At 35.7% G+C, this 18,164-nt stretch overlaps 1 protein-coding gene across 1 annotated transcript in view; it reads left to right on the plus strand.

Annotated features, from left to right (window-relative positions):
• Nucleotides 1-887: 887 nt before the first annotated feature.
• Nucleotides 888-18,164, plus strand: part of LOC137251737 (homeobox protein caupolican-like) — a 73,236-nt gene continuing 55,959 nt past the window's right edge. Inside the window, 1 exon segment of the mRNA XM_067786526.1 lies at nt 888-2,049. Coding sequence (XP_067642627.1) covers nt 2,002-2,049 — 48 coding nt within the window. The 5' untranslated portion in view covers nt 888-2,001.

Here is an 18,164-nt window from a genome sequence, read left to right on the forward strand (position 1 = left end):
TGCAGATTTAAGGCGTGTAACGGAAATTGCTCCGAATTCAAAGTCTCTCCAGATATTCCACCAACATTTACACCTTGTAAAAGGCATTTTTAAATATTACATATTCTTCTAATATCGTTGTCTCTCAGTTGACCCTTAGTTGTTGTTGTTGTTGTGTCGATAAGGACACTCCCCGAAGGCCTTGGCGAGTGTTATCGATGTTGATGGTCCTTTGCCGGATGCAGATACTGTACGTTCCGGTAACAAGCACCATAAAGGTACTAGCCCGACCATCTCGGGAACGATTTGGAATGACCAAATGAAACCTTCTAGGCTATACCGCCCTCCCACCACATAGATCCATCAGGAGTTCGTGGTCGCCAGAGCCTCGGCTGTTATTGAAACAGGATTCGCCACGGGTAGATAGGTGAGGTTGACAATTGAGTTGGAGAAGATGAGAATTTGGTATTTTAGTCGCCTCTTACGACAGGCATACTTACCGCGCGTATATTTCAAGCCCCCTAACCAGTTAGGGGTGTTGATCCTTAGTCATCTCAGTTGATAAAACGCGATTGAAAACTTGAATTTTGACTATTTGAAAGACTCGCCCAGGATAAAATGTGCATGACCTGTAATCACCACAATTTCAAACTAGGGAAGGAGGGAGGGATAAAAGCTTAATTTTTTATATGGGCACCGACTCAGTTTAGTGTACAGGGTGTATTTTGGTTTTGTCTACATGCTCTAATGAAGACGTATAAATTGTCAGAAAACACAAGCGATTTGACAGCTCCCTAAATTGCATTTTATATGTTTTACAACAACTAGTATACACAAGAAGAGTTTAAGTTTAATATATGCAAATCGCTTCATACAAACCTACCTACAGATTATTTCTATCTACAAAATATCACGGTTAAGCATTTGCCGAGCGAATAAAACGTTTATGGCTGCATGTTTTACATTTATGCGACAGCAAAAATAATCAACATAAACAACAACAAACTGAAAATGCAGCTAACGAGCAAAACGCGTACAAATAAACAAACCCCAAATAATAAAAAAAGACAGTAAACAAATAATCATAAAAACGTCAAAAAGGATATGCAACAACAGCAACAATAATACCAAAAGTAAAGGCAAATCGCAACACCAACCAGAACAACAAAGGAATAAAGGAATAACAACAAGAGCGAAGGCACAAAATAAACAAATCCCTTAAAATCTCAAGTCACCCACTCAATACCAACACTCACTCACAAAATTATACACCCACAAACATAAAGCGTATGAAGCGGAAAGTAAGAAAAAAATTCGACTGTGCAAAACCAACAAAAAGAAAAAGTGACTACAGCGGAAAAGGCAATAAGTTGAGGGGAATAAACCCAGAAAAGAAAAGAAAAAAACAAAATCACAACGAAAAGTCGCCAAAGAGTGCAGCTGAAAACATTTCCCGCTGACATTAACAACAAATGCTTGACAATTTGTTTTACCAATTTCCAGCTACACGACAAACACACAAAAGCAACAAGAACAACAACTGAATTGAAAACAGAATCTGGTGACGCACAAAAAAGTGCTTTCACACGACGAAGCAGCAGCAGCAACGTCAACGGCTCTCACATCCGCTTTTAGTCCTTCAGTTCTTGGTTGTAAGGGGGAGTATATGCGCGTGTGTGGGTGGCTGTTGTCCTGAGAGTCGCACAGCAGCCAACATACGAAAGGGCTATATGCTGCACAGCATAACCTGAACGGGCCTATCTGTGTGTGCGGGTGCCCGTGTGCTGCATGCATGTGTATGTGCATGTCCTGTGATTATTACATTTTTTGTACTCTCAATAATTGTGCCGTTATATTGAATTGTCTCTGTTACCGTTTACTTTTGTTAACAGTAAAAAAAAATATGGCAAATAATGATTGAATAACTTTTACTAACAGTGTGTTTAACGAAAAAGTAACTTTAACTTAAACGCAGCGTCGGCACTGCGGTGCCCGCGTAGCTGCGTGCAGAATTTGAAAGCGATGGCAGCATATGCACAGTTCGGTTATAATTACCCGACGGCAAATCAGGTGAGAAAAGAAAAATAGAGTTATTATGTTTATTGAGTTATATACGTATGTGGGGCATTCCATGCCAACTCATTCTACCTAGGGATTTTTGATGCTGAAAATTTGACACCTTTTTGTACCTTTCGATGAAAGTTTTGCAGTTCATCCATGCAAAAATGTTCCTTCCAGACAATACGGAAAAAAATTATTCAACTTTCTTAAAAACCATTGGAAAAAACGAGTTTCAGACTATATTACCCTACTTCAGTTGGCGCTTGGAAAACTTTTGCTACAAAAACGGTCCTTTCTAAGCATACATACGCTACATTTTGACGTTAGGTAGGGTGTTTATAAAAAAAACAATGGGATATGTCGTTTTTTAACCGAATTCTGTAATAGAACGCTTTTGAAGCAGATTCTGAAATAGGTCGTCTTTGAAAAATATTCTTCTGATATAAGAAGTTTTCGAAACGGCAGCGGATATAGGGTAATATTCCACCCAGAAGTCGATTTGTTGCTTTTGAAAAAGTATAAATCTCTTTCAGAGAAGGGGATGGGTTTTGAGATAATGAGTATATATGGAAGAGTTGGTGTACTAATGGCCCCCAAAATATTCACCAAAAGTTTTGTGGAGTGCAGTGGAAGTGAGAATTCTTTGTCAGATGTGATTTCAGTACGATCGGGTATAGCCATTATCAATACTAGCGCGCCTGTCGTAACGAATAGAATTAACCACGTCGAACCTTCTAGGCCCTATCTTTTTGTCAACTTCTACCTCGAGTAGCACCCCTCCATTTCTAAGCAGTTAGGGATTTCCAGAGATAGTTCCAACCAGAACCGTTCCTTAAAGTCTTTCTAGCTTTTTAGACGGGATATAATCTTCTTGCAATCTGTGAAAATATTTCTACAGCCAAATACCTTGGTTGGCTATAACAATAACACATATTTAAACAGAGATTTACTGTTTCGGGGAACCTCTCACATCTTTTTATTCGTTCCTTCTGTAGTTATTTCTTTCTGAAAGAGCTTTGGTGGGTTTTCATGCTAAAATGAAGTGATACTTATTATCGGAACATTTATAACCTAGTTATAGCCACAGAGCAGTGAATTGTCTGCGAGACCTTCACTGGAATAAAGATGGCAAAGTAAGAGCCAGCAAGGATTATAACTGCCCTTGACGCTTCTAAGCATCCAAATGTAAAACTAAAGGTCTTAAAGCAAGTTGGTTGTGAACCGCATTATGGGCCTAGGAAAGGCTACTGAATAGTTTTACAAGCTGAGTGATATTGCTTCGAATCTATCAGAGTGAAAATGCTGCCTAGTACTAGAAAGCTAATGCTAGATGGAAACTGGTACCCATATATCAGGTACCCAGAAAAATGGCAGGCTCACGTCTCCCTTGATCCATTATTTTGGATATTAACCGCCTACTACCAGATGGGGTACACGACTTATACATGGCAATCCTTACCAATGATTTTTGTTAGATCTTTAGGGACGCAGTAGACATATTCACAATGTTCTTTGCAGACGCTTTGCTATTACTGGAAATGTAGCTCTAGCTCATCCAGTGGTATCGCGTTGAGCAAGCAGGTGCAGCTTCGCTGTGGGGCAATAAATTTAACTCATTTCAACCTAACCTGGTACTTTTCTACTTTAGAGTCAAATAACTATGCCTACCCCTTCATGGCGTGTCCTATGCCGTCTCACTACTCCGTAGAGATACTGGCGATAATTCTGGTTGGAACGGCTACATTTAATGGTGATAACGAACGAAGGTATTTAGCTGCATAGCCTCTATGCCATCACAAATGAAACTACATAGCAACGCTTCTTTACATGACCATTGTAGTAGACTTCGCAAAGCATGATTTCCCTCATGCCTTGAACCATTCAGGACGAAGATATCAGCCCTTGCAGACCTTTGTGCATGAACTACACGATTTTGTCCCAGTAGATGCCACAAACCGCGATTTAGCAACAAAAATACAAAATTCAAATACTCACTGCCTTCGCTTATTTTCATTTTTCAAATAAAAATTTGGGCGCACGGAGATTGACGGATGGACGTCTGTACAATGATCAATTTTAATTGTTACTCCCAAACGCCAGCAGGAAATTTTAGTACCTTAATGTTCCTAATTTCCGGGACGTACCGGATCGATATCCTGCAAAGGACCATCAGATCGGCAATACACACCAAAATCTTCGGGGGTTAACTCTACCGCTAAAAGAAGAAGAAGATAAAAAGAAACAGAAGAGCTTCCATTCTCAGAGTCTGGTTATTTCTGTTGCATGCGTTTAAGCTCATGGTGAAAAAAGTTGCTCCCATCAAGGTCTTATTGATATTTTTAGTTGCAAGTGGATTTGTGTGCAGGGTGCCAACCCTATGGCAAAACTCAGTTCACATTGTACCTTTCTGTTTTTTGTTTTAGCGTATTTCAAAGAAGGTGCAACAATAACAAGAACACCTCTTAGAAAAGGATTTTTGTGGGCCTGGGCCATTTGATCCACGCGCTTATTGGATGTCATAGGGCCGATTTCATTAACTCGACTTAACTTGGTTAAGTCATATTTTTTAATTTTTCTGTTTCACCACCAATGCTTAGCTGAGTCACAAACTTGCCTACCTGTCAGCTGGCTTATTCTCGACTTTCAACAGTGTTGCTGTAGTACAAATTTTGAGTCGAATTTAATGGCAGTATTGAATGCAAATATAGCAACCCCGATATTGTGTATATTCACGGGGTGGCGTGTAATTAAAACGTAGCCAAAAATACTACTATGTATAAAACAGCTGATATGATTTTTGTTTGTCAAATGGGTTTAGTAGCTAAGTTGGTGAAACCGCAAAAAAAACTTAGCCTCAAATTTGGGCTAACTTAAAGCTGTAGCCATTAGCGCCGTTTGTCGTATCGCTGTAGTCGTATCCCTAACGTAATCAGCTGTTTATCGTTACGACGGTAAACCAAAACCCAATTGGTTGGCTTCGATACGGTTACGAACTTAGCGGCACCAATACTCGATTGCGTTGATTCTCATAAGGTTGGTCGAATCAGCTGTTATAAGGTTACCGATACGGTTACCGATAAAGCACCAATGTCTGCAGCTTAAGTTGCAACTAAGTTTTAGCCTAAGTCTAGTTGGTGAAATCAGCCCATAGAGTATGAGAAAGTGTGTATGAGAGTATGTAGACTTGAAAGAGAAGGTTTGATAATCCACAAGTTCCTTACACAAAATGTTTTTGTTTTCAATTATTTAACTATTCCATCGCTGAATCAGCTGAAGACCATCCACAAAATTTTTTCGCACTAAAAATATGTTTAACCCCATAATTAGCCTAATGTTCTAAGCAGCCAAGCCTACAACTTAAAACCTTCGCAGCTATACACACATACATCAATTTATATGTTTAGATTTGTAGTACGTTTGCGGTCTTCTCTAGCTCGTATCCTTTCAACGCTCCAGTTCTTAACTCCTTTTTGTATGTATGTACTCCGGCATTGTCCATGAAACGTGATTAAATTTTTAAATCAACGCTAATTTTAGCTGCCGCATTAAAAGTGATTTTATTATAATAATTTTAAAATGGTTCGATAATTAGAGCGAAAGTTTATGAGATGAATAGAACAAAAAGAAGTAAGAATATTTGTATGCAACAGCAGGTAGAGCAATTTGTGGATAAACAAACAAAAAAAAAACGAAAAACAACGGAACAGAAATGAAAATCACAAAAGCGCCAAAGGCATGAATATTCAGATGAGAAAGTAGACAGTACGAGGCTATAACGCAGAAAAGGGGGCGAAAGTATGTGGCATAGGCGTTGGCTGGTTCAAATTGGCTGGGCTGCCGGTTGGCGGACGTTTGTGGCGAGTTAATGCAGCAAATAATGCAAGGAAATGTTTGCAACAATTTAGGACATAGCCACAACAACAATAACATTGGCTTATGCCAATAAAGCTTAATAATGAGCGTGGATATTATGTTTTGCGAGGGGACGGGGGGGGGGGGGGGGGTCAGGTAAGTTGACTTAGACTTGTAGTCGCAAATAACTATACTACCTTACACATGAATAATTATATTACGGATGCTCTAATACACAAATATGTATGTGTGGGCATATGTGTAGACACATACTTATTCATGATTATGAAAGTAGAATTTAATATAAGTGCTTGTTTTCTAAGGATATGTGTGCATATGCCAGTGTTGCCATATTGATAGAGTGAACAATAATAAAAAGCTCGAAGAAAATCCCATATTGCAGCTACTCACAGAGTCCCAAGAAATGTGGAGGTGTCCATTGTCGACAAAATTCTTCGAGAAACGGGAAAAAAATATACTGGCAATGGGACGCTCACTATTTTTCAGAAAGAAATCCATGCAGTAGAAATTTGTGGCAGATAATGTCTCCAAAAGGCTTATTCTCCAAGAATATCCTCATTATGTCAGATACCAGTGGCGAAGCGAGGGGGGGGGGCAAGGGGGGAGGCATATTGCTTTGGGCGCTACTCACAGGGGGTGCCAAATGGTTCGCAAAGCAGAACTTCCTGGATAATTTGTATTTTTATTATAACTGATTTCTGGAATATATTGATTTCTGGAAAAAATTTTCTATATTAAAAATGCATGCATATATCCGGAACACTTACGACAGGTTGTGGAATAATTGAAAGCATATATCTTTTTTACTCACGTTCAACATTACGATGGGAATTATTAAAAAACGTTTTAATAAAAAATGTCAAACGTGCGTCTGAAACACTGGATGGAGCGCCAGAATACAAGCGGTTACCGTTATCGTGGATGGGCTAGAGCATACATGTTAAATTCCAATTAGAATTAGCAATTGATGCAATTGGTTTATATTCTCTAATTCATTAAACAATTAGAAATAGTCAACTAATTCCCATTAGATAATTGAAATTTTTATTCTAATGGTAAATCTAATTGGAATTAGTTGCCATTAGCAAAAAAAATTGGGTCACCTTTACAATTAGACATCTAATTGACTTCTGCTAATGCAATTAGATACTCAATTAGCTCGAATTAGAATCAATTATTTATATTTATTTACATCATTATTCGTTCACTTCAATAATTCTTTGAAAAAAATTTATTTTTATCAAAATAATTGATTCTAATTCGAGCTAACTGAATATCTAATTGCATTAGCAGAAGTCTATTAGATTTCTAATTGTAAAGGTAAAACAATTTTTGCTAATGGCAACTAATTGCAATTAGATTATCCATTGAAATAAAAATTTCAATTAGCTAATGGGAATTAGTTGAACTACTTAATTCTAATTATTTAATGAATTAGAGAATTTCGCAAATGAAGGTTAATTAGCAATCATTAGCATTATCTAATCATTACTTAACATCTATGGGCTAGAGAATATAGTAGAACACTTAGAACAATTAGCAGAAGACACTAACACTACAAGTGGTACCATTAGTATTGCAAAATATACTAAATTTTAGTTTCATAACTTGAGTTCATTTCTGGTATGAAAACTTAAGAGGATTGATCGTGTGCAGCTCAGATGACAAGATTCGGGGATGAATTTTAGAGAAGCGTATCATGATCTTAGATCATTAACGACTGAACTATTCGAAATTCGAGACACTCTCTGTGAAGAAGCAATAGAAAAAGCGAAGTCTCTTTGCGAAAAATGGGATATTGATATAGTAAGAAATGTAAGAAGACGCCGCAAAATGCCCGGAGAATCGGCTAGAGATGATGGACTATCCGCAGAATGTGAAATTTTTCGCGTTATGAAAAGTCTTCTTGATCGTCTCCAACAAGAAATACGTGCAATATTTACACGACTAAATGACCTTAAACAAATATTTTGTCCCGGGCACAAGAAAACCTCACTACGCCACTGTCAGACATCCAGGCAGCCTTACATACGTTGCACTCTTACACAGCTACTTTTAAGCTAGCGGATGAATGCATTGGAGTCCTAAAAGGTCTGGGAGCCAAGAACAAGGTTTGTTAGTATGGGTTCCCGGGCGTCAGGTAATGAAATGGCTGACTACCTAGCCAAGCTGGATTCTATAGCAGCATTATATGGTATAGAGTTCTTTTGTGGACTCCCGAAGGTCCATACTAGGAAAATCTTAAATAACTGGGAAACAAAGCAGTTCAGACAGCATTGGATTGAATTCCTAGAACAAAGACAAGCCCTTAGCAGAACGCTGCTATGAACACTCACTGGGTACTATACGGGAAACTGTAGTCCACGATATTACCTAATTAAATTAAATCTATCGGATACACAAATATTTCGCCTTTGTCAGCTTGAGGATGAAACGCCGGTCCAAATTTTTTGCGAATGTTATTTAGCAAGGCAGAGACGCTCCCATCTATCTTACAAAAACAAAGTTTTGTGGCAGATGGCCACGCTATCCCAATTTCCATTTCAAAAAACTTCAGTCTTTGATTGAAAAACATCCTTTCTTAGAACTTTTTTTAAAACACTCAATATCTGTTTTTTTCCAAATCAGTTGAAAGTGTTTAGATTTTAGATATACTAATGGAAAGTGTTTTTGAAACAAATCTTACTTAGGGAGATAGTGCGTGTTTCCACATAATTCTGGTATATGCCTTTTTGGACGAAAGGAAAAACTGCTCTGGTGGGATGTTTGAAATCGGGATGTGATGATCATCCACCAGCAAAAGCTGTGGTTTCTGTGTAACAGCCGTCATATACATATTTATATCTACAAACAAGTTACACTTCTTATTTTAAAGCTCACTGTTGTTGTTTTAGCAATAAATACACTTCCGGACGGTTTTGGAGAGTGTTATTGATGTTAGTAGTCCTTTGCCGGATATGTATTCTTTTCGTTCGGGTTACAAGCACTATTAAAGTACAAGTCCGACCATTTCGTCTACTAAAGAAACAGGATTCGCTACGGGTAGGTGCGGTTGACAATTGGGTTGGAGAAGCTATAAATTGCGCTGACAACCCCTTGAATCATTTGGGTATTTTAGTCGCTTCTTACGATATGTATACCTGCCGCGAGTGAACTAGCCCGCTGGGGTCTTAAGCTTCCTCTTGAAGGCTCATAGATACAAAAAGAAAGTGGTACCATACCGTATAAGGTGGCAACACCTGTATACATATTTGAATATTCACATACGTTTACTACTCCATGGTCAAGGAGCCAAAATCAGCTTCAAAAGTATTTGTGTGTATATAGCAAGTATTGAATGTATTATATCAAAATTTACTTGGCTCCCCGTTTATAATTTTCCTGGAATGGTAACTTCCGACGTTTCAGTGGCAACATAAATTAACACGGCTCTCTAAATGCGACCACATGCATAAACATATGAATATAAATGCCCTGTAGAGAAGTCATTGGCTGAAAATAAGCCGAAAATTTATGGAAATTATGCTTTATGGAAGATTAACTCCCGGATAAACAAACTATGCAAGGATTAATGGTGAAGAGTCGAGGTGTAACTTTTTCAGATTTTGTTCTACATGGCCTACAATCTTTAAGTGTAAATAAACAAGTAAGGACGGAACTGTCTTCGGCTGTGCCGAAGACTTCATACCTTTCATGAATGGGGCTGAACAATAATCTTATCCCATTCGTAATATCCAAATAATGCGCTGTATAAGACAGAAAATATATATTGAACAAATGTACATATCTAAACGATTTTAGGATAAATATAAAAAAATGGCAAAAAACCCCCTTATCTGAACGATAGGTTGTATGGGATATATATTATATATAGCTCCGATCAAAATGATTTTTACAGGAAATCTATGATATATTAGGATATATATCAGCAAGTTTCACGTTTTTGTATTGGAAACTAAGGGTGAAATTACCAAAAATCTTTCTATCTCAACGATCGTTTGTATGGGATAGGTATATACTATATACATATAACTCCGATCAAGGTGATTTTTTCAGGAAACCTTCTATGGTATATTAGAATAAATATCACTAAGTTTAACGTTTTTATATTCGAAATTAAGGGAGAATGGTTACAAATCTTTCTATGTGAACGATCGGTTGTATGGGATATATATTATATATATCTCCGATCGAAATGATTTTTTCATGAAATCTTCTATAATATATTGAAATATATATCACCGAGTTTCACGTTTCTACTTTCTAAATTAAGGGGGAAATGGCCAAAAATCGTTCTATCTGAACGATCGGTTGTATGGGATATAACTATATATAGCTCCGATTAAAGTGATTTTTTGGGATATCTTCTAATATATATTAGAATATATATCACCGAGTTTCACGTTTATACTTTCTAAATTGCGGCAGGAATAATGAAAATCGTCTTATCTGAACGATCGGTTGTATGGGAGATATAAGTTATAGTGGTCCGATCCTTCCGGATCCGACAAATGTCTAATATAATACAAAAATACATCCTTGCGCCAAATTTCATTGAGATATCTCAAAATTTGAGGGACTAGTTTGCGTTCAAACAGACAGACGGACGGACAGACGGACATGGCTATATCAACTCAGTTCGTCGCCCTGATCAATTCGGTATATTTAATGGTGTGTCTATCTTCTTTATTTCTCAACGTTACAAACATCGGACCAAAGTTAATATACCATTTCATGTTCATGAAAGGTATAAAAAGGGCTTAAATATGCTGCACTATAAACATGTTCAGCAAAAATATTCTGTACGAAGTTCATTTTCTGAAAAGAATATTAGTTGCTCAAATTTACTAAAAGAGAAATGGTTAACATTCATTGGTTTTAAGAAATTTTCTATATAAAAAATATCAATAGGAAAAAAATTCTTTCAAGTTTCATAAATGATGAAAATGGCACATGTTGTTCATGAGTTTAACCGTTTTGAGTTGGTGAGGCTCTACTAATCATTGAACAAAATCCAATTGTGTGCTCCATTTCTTAACCAATATTTTTTCATTTGTTTTAGTTTTTCCTGCAGGGTATTCACATGCATATGCACTTGCGTATGTGTGCACTTGCTATAGTTTGTTTACAATTGTGTACGTTGCAAATATTCTCATATTCATTAACTCCACAGCCAATGCATCCGCTTAGTCGAGATGCATCCTTAATGTTTGTTAATTTGTGTGTTTATAATAAATTGCTCCGAAGGGCTTCCCATTTATTATAATAACTTAACATGTCTTAAATTATTATAAATAAAATAATGAATGTTGAATTTTATCGATAATTATAATTAGCTACTGGCCGTGGGCACTGAAATAGAGAAACATAAACTTAAATAACATAACATAAACATAATAAATTTGAGCATTAATTTGCTAATTTCATATTTCTCTGAATTAATGCCTGATTTTACTTGAAAATGTGTAAAGTTCCAGTTCACTGGGTTATCGGGAAGTTCTTCGAAACTTGAAAGCAATACCTAAATTTCATGCGTCAGTTTAATGAACTTGACAAGCGTTTAATACAATAACTATATCAATCGCTTTGAATCTGATATCAAGTCAAACCCTAAAGCTCTGGAATCTCATTCGGTCAAAAAAGGGTGCTCAAATATTCCCTCTTGTTTGACCTATAACGCGAAGTCTTCTATCAGTTTGGTAGACTCAGTTTATCTTTTTCCCGATTTCTTTAAATCGAATTACGTTACAGATAACGAAAGTGATACCGATTCAATTTGCAACCCCGCTAATTTTGTGGACTTTGGTGCAGTAGTAGTTACTGAACTTGTTGAGTATCTCCTGTTTAACTTTGCTATAGGTTTGGAGATTGATTCTTCTAACTCTTGGCAAACTACATTAAGAAAGTAACATATTCAGAAAATTAGAATTTTAATTGGAAACTTTTATTTCAAATTCACAAAGTTCATCTTAAAAAAATTTTGGTTCAGAAACGCACAGTGAAGTTCAGAAAATTAAACATAAATTTCAGAATTTGAAAATTAAATTAAACAAATATCAATTTTTATTGCCAAGGTTAAAGGTTCAAGGCCAAAATTTTCATTTCGAATTCAGAAAATTCCTGTAATAACGCAGTAAAATACAAATCTAGTTCAGAAAATAACAATTCAAGTTAAAAAATTCTTACTCAAATTCAGAAAATTAGAACTCAATTTAAAACAAGTAAGAAAGTCTAAGTTCGGGTGAAACCGAACATTACATACCCAGCTGTACACTTGAAATGGTGTTGTTGTTGTTTGTTTTGTGTGCTTAATAGTGCTACAAGGCTGCGCAATAATACATATACATATGGTTCTATTCTGAACTAACTTTTCTTCGAGTTATGGCTCCCGAAACATAGAAAATTGCTTAGTCATAAAAAGGGCGATGCGCGCCCATTTTTTTAAATTTGAATTTTTTCCTATTTATTGTTATAAATCCACTTGGGAAATGAAATACCATTGATATAAAGCTCTTTCTTCAAAAATATAGCTTAGTTTATTCGTCCACGATCCTTTTAAAAATCTTTTATATAACTCTGGGCGTGGTCCTTAACGATTTCGTAACCGATTTTTTTTTTTTCAAAGTATTCCTTAGAGTAAAGGCAACCTTTTTGCCGAATTTTGTTACGATGGGCTTAACGATTTTTGATTTATGATTAATAATATTTGTAAAATTGATTTTTTCACAAGTGGACCGTGCCCCGCCCATTTTAAACAATTTTTTCAAATTTTTATCAAGAGTCTCAATATCAGTCCACACGTCAAATTTCAACATTCTAGGTGTATTATTTACTAAATAATCAGGTTTTTTGTGTTTTCCAAAATGTTATATATATAAAGAGTGGGCGTGGCTATCATCCGATTTCGCTAATTTTCAATACCAATCTATTCTGGGTCCAGATAAGCTCGTCTACTAAATTTCGTGAAGGTATCTCAATATTTACTCAAGTTATCATGTTAACGGACAGACCGACGGACGGACGGACATGGCTCAATCAAATTTTTTTCGATATTGATGATTTTGATATACGGAAGTCTATATCTATCTCGATTCCTTTATACCTGTACAACCAACCGTTATCCAATCAAAGTTATAATACCCTGTGTACAAGTACAGCTGGGTATAAAAATTACAACTTATGCCAGCAAGTTACAGTTGAGTTCCAGAAAATTACAAAACAAGTTCAGGATTTGCAATTTTATTTTTGAAAGTTTCGATTTTTATTCAGAAAGTTCAAGTTCAAGACCAAAACGTTATACTTCAGAAAAAGAAAGTTCAATTACAGCATTTCGATTTCAAATTCAGAAAATCACAACTTAAGTTCAGAAAATTACACAACTAGAAATAACGGTTTAGGTTCAGAAAATCGGAGCTGAAGTTCAAAAAAGTACATTTCAAATTTAAAAAATCTGTTTCATAGTCACAAAATTACAATTCAACGTCAGAAACTCTATTTCATGGCCAAAAAATTACAATTCAAATCCAGAAAATTACAACTTTATTTCAGAGAAATACAAATCAAATTCAGAAATTACAATTTAAGTACAAAAATTGCAGTTCAATTTCAGAATATTGTAATTAAAGTTGATCGCTTTCATTTCGATTTCAGAAAATTACATCTCAAGTTCAGAAATTTACAATTAAGATTCAGAATTTCTTTTTCAAATTCAAAAAATATCAATTAAGGCTTAAAACATTGCAGATAAATACAGAAAAATACATTTCGAGTTCAGAAAACTACAACTAATTTTCTGAATTTTTATTTTGAATTGAAAAAATTACAATACAATTAATAACATCTGAAGTTCAGAAAATTACAAACTACGTTGAGAACATTGCACTGTACGTTTTGAAGATTTTATATTGCATACATACATAGATCAGGTTAGATTAAACCAGGCATGCTTAACCAACGAACCGATATCATTTCGTTACGATAATTAACGTTAATAAACGAAACAAAGTCATTTCGTTTCGTTTATTAACGTTAAGATCGTCAAATTAACGAAATGATTTCGTTTCGTTTTCTGCCATATCAAAACGAAATCAAATCGTTTATGTTGATTATTAATTTCAAACTATGCTGGCAAAGCTGATTGATGGCGGAGTCATTAAAGGTGAAAGCATTAGCCAAGCTGATTGCAACTTTTCTCATGAATTTTGACAGTACGATCATTTCTCAGAGTATTTTGACATTACCACCAACGAATTATACAAACAAATTATATTACGGCTTCACCATGGCTATAGCATTGCCAGCACAATTCAAACATAAAGTATCACGTTTTTGTTAACGTTTTTAACGTTAACGAAAGCTTTTCGTTTCGGTTAAAAACGAGATACAATTTTCTTGATAATTTCTTTATCGATAATATTTCGAAGTATTTCAACGGAAACGGTGGAAATTTTTTGATAAACGTTTAGCTTAACGTTAAGGTGCATCCCTGGATTAAACTGTCCGGTTCGAAACGACCTTACATAGCCGTAAGTACTCATAATGTTTCAATATATTACTTCGATAATCTTGCGAGTACTTCGATCAATAGCTGCGCTGTCTAGCGGATTTCGAGTTGGTTGTAATTGCGCCTGAAGCAACCGAGCAGTGACTTGCATACTTTCACTAAAACTAAAGTATGATCGGCCCTTTCAGGGCAGTTACAGTAAGTTTGAAATTCACGATTTTCAGTAATTAACTCTGTAAAGCCTGTGATAGACCGACGAGAAGACGATAGCTTACACTTTCATATTACACATTCAACGCGGGACAAAACGTCAAAGAAATAGTTCGGAAAAAGTCTTCAAGACATTTTTTTATGGTTTAAAGTCTTTAGCTTTATTATCAAACTCGTTCTATTCGAATTTTCATTACTTTTCAAAATAAAAAAAAAAAACAAGTAAGGAAGGTTAAGTTCGGGTGTAACCGAACATTACATACTCAGTTGAGAGCTATGGTGACAATATAAGGAAAAATAACCATGTAGGAAAATGAACCGAGGGAAATCCTGGAAAGTTGTTTGTATGACATGTGTATCAAATGAAAGGCAGTAAAGAGTATTTTATAAGGGAGTGGGCCATAGTTCTATAGGTGGACGCCATTTAGGGATATAGCCATAAAGGTGGATCAGGGTTGACTCTAGAATGAGTTTGTACGATATGGGTATCAAATGAAAGGTGTTAATGAGTATTTTAAAAGGGAGTAATCCTTAGTTCCATAGGTGGACGCCGTTTCGAGATATCGCCAGAAAGGTGGATCAGGGGTGACCCTAGAGTTTGTTTGTACAATTTGGGCATCAAACGAATGGTGTTAATGAGTATTTTAAAAGGGAGTAATCCTTAGTTCCATAGGTGGACGCCGTTTCGAGATATCGCCATAAAGGTGGGCCAGGGGTGACTCTAGAATTCGTTTGTGCAATATGGGTATCAAACGAAAGGAGTTAATGATTATTTTAAAAGGGCGTGGGGCTTAGTTCTATAGGTGGATGCCTTTTCGAGATATCGCCATAAAGGTGGACCAGGGGTGACTCTAGAATGTGTTTGTACGAATTGGATATCAAATTAAAGGTATTAATGAGAGTTTTAAAAGGGAGTGGTGGTAGTTGTATATGTGAAGGCGTTTTCCAGATATCGACCAAAAGGTGGACCAGGGTGTCCCAGAACATCATCTGTTGGATACTGCTAATTTATTTATATATGTAATACCTGCCAAGATTTTATGGGTTTTTATTTTCGCCCTGCAGAACTTTTTCATTTTCTTCTACTTAATATGGTAGGTGTCACAACCATTTTATAAAGTTTTTTCTAAAGTTATATTTCGCTTCAATAAAACAATCCAATTACTTTACCATGTTTCATCCCTTTTTTCGTATTTGGTATAGAATTATGGCATTTTTTTTTCATTTTTCGTAATTTTCGATATCGAAAAAGTGGGCGTGGTCATAGCCGGATTTCGTTCATTTTTCATACCAAGATAAAGTGAGTTCAAGTAAGCACGTGAACTAAGTTCATTGAAGATATGTCGATTTTTGCCCAAGTTATCGTATTAGCGGCCATGCGGAAGGACTGACGGACGACTGTGTATAAAAACTGGGCGTGGCATCAACCGATTTCGCCCATTTTCACTGAAAACAGTTAGCGTCATAAAATCTATGCCCCTACTTAAAAAAAATTTTTTTTTAAAAGTGGGCGTGGTCCTTCTCCGATTTTGCTAATTTTCATCAAGCATACACACAGTAATAGGGGAAACGTTCCTGCCAAATTTCATCATGATATCTTCAACGACTGCCAAATTACAGCTTGCAAAATTTTAAATTACCTTCTTTTAAAAGTGGGCGGTGCCACGCCCATTGTCCAAAATTTTACTAATTATCTATTCTGAGTCATAAGTTCAACTCATCTACTAAGTTTCGTCGCTTTATCTGTCTTTTGTAATGAATTATCGCACTTTTTCGTTTTTTCCAAATTTTCGATATCGAAAAAGTGGGCGTGGTTGTAGTCCGATATCGTTCATTTTAAATAGCGATCTGAGATGAGTTCTCAGGAACCTACATACCAAATTTCATCAAGATACCTCAAAATTTACTCAAGTTGTCGTGTTAACGGACGGACGGACGGACGGACGAACGGACGGACATGGCTCAATCAAATTTTTTTTCGATCCTGATTATTTTGATATATGGAAGTCTATATCTATCTCGATTCCTTTATATATGTACAACCAACCGTTATCCAATCAAACTTAATATACTCTGTGAGCTCTGCTCAACTGAGTATAAAAAAAAATCAATGCAAAAAATTCCACCGGAAGTAAAACGGAAAATGTTACTTCATGCCACATGCAAACCACAAAGAGGAGCAAAAAAAGCTCAAAAGCTTGCCTATAGGCACAACAAACATTTGAAGTGTTCGCTCTCATTCATTTACCCCGCTTTCTCTCATCACACATCACTGCTGTAGCCACACCGCAAATATTTGAAAGTCAAACGGATATGCGCGTGCGAGCTGGCAACGATCACGAATATGTGCGTCGATCTTTTCGGCGAAAATCATGAAACATCTGGTCGAAGATGCCAAGCGGAAAGAAGATCAAAGTGGCGGCCATAAAAGGAAATAATGTGCAAATATTAAAAAAGCAAATTATTACAAACGAAACAAAGTTAAGGTGCGGCACGGAAGGTAAACGAACAACAGACAAAAAATCAATAATAACACAATCAGTAAGAAAAGCCCCAAATGGTGGAAAAAGAAATATTAAAAAAATATGTATGTATATAAAATAAATAATAAAAACCAAAAAATAAAAGAGTTAAAAACACAACAATACAAAATGGGGCGTCACGCAAATTGCAAATGGTAGAATCTAGACAACATTGTTTAGGTTTACGATAACAACAATTGTAACACAAAATGCAGCTAAATGCCAACTAGCTGGTTGAAAAAAATTTAATAAAATCATAGCAAAATTTGGCATAGCGAGGCGTCACGTTTCGTTTGCTTACCAAAACTAAGAAAATAAAGGAAATTGTATAAAGTTAAACAAACAGCTTGACAAAAAAGAATTCCGCAGCAGCGGTGAGGCTTAAAAGAAATTCTTATCGAAAATTCATTCATTATTTTCATGTTTTGTGCAAGAGAACTTTGTTTATGATTATTTTCAGAGGCATTAACAGCATCGAACATAAAAATATTTTTTTATTTTCGCTAATTTCAGAAAAAAATTTTATAAACCTCGGTACCGAAACGAAATAAACTCAAGAATTCGAGAAAATTTAAGAAAAATTCGAAATTGTTTTTAGATTTTTCTGAATTTTTTTGAGTATGCAGTGCCCAATCAATTTCAGTCTAACAAAGAAGAATTTGAGCCGTAACCGTACTGGTAACATAATGACTCATTCAGTCCATGGTATAAATATTACCAGGTAAAAACATTTACTTTTCTTGGCGGCCATAATGGTTTTTTGATTTTTAGAAAAATTTTAAAATCACTCTCTTAAACTTTGTGGAAATGCCAAACCAAAATAAACACAAAAAAATTGTTGGTTTGACATTTTCATATTTTTTAATGCCATTAAATAAAATGCTTATGAAATAAGTGAAAAAATATTTCGAAAAGTTTTGAAATCGGTTTTATGTATATGGCTAAAAAATTAGTTACCAATATAATGGATGCGTCAACACGTTCTATTTTTGCAAAGGGACAAAAGAAAAGGCCTT

Source organism: Eurosta solidaginis, chromosome 5 (assembly GCF_040869045.1).
Source record: "Eurosta solidaginis isolate ZX-2024a chromosome 5, ASM4086904v1, whole genome shotgun sequence".
NCBI lineage: Eukaryota > Metazoa > Arthropoda > Insecta > Diptera > Tephritidae > Eurosta > Eurosta solidaginis.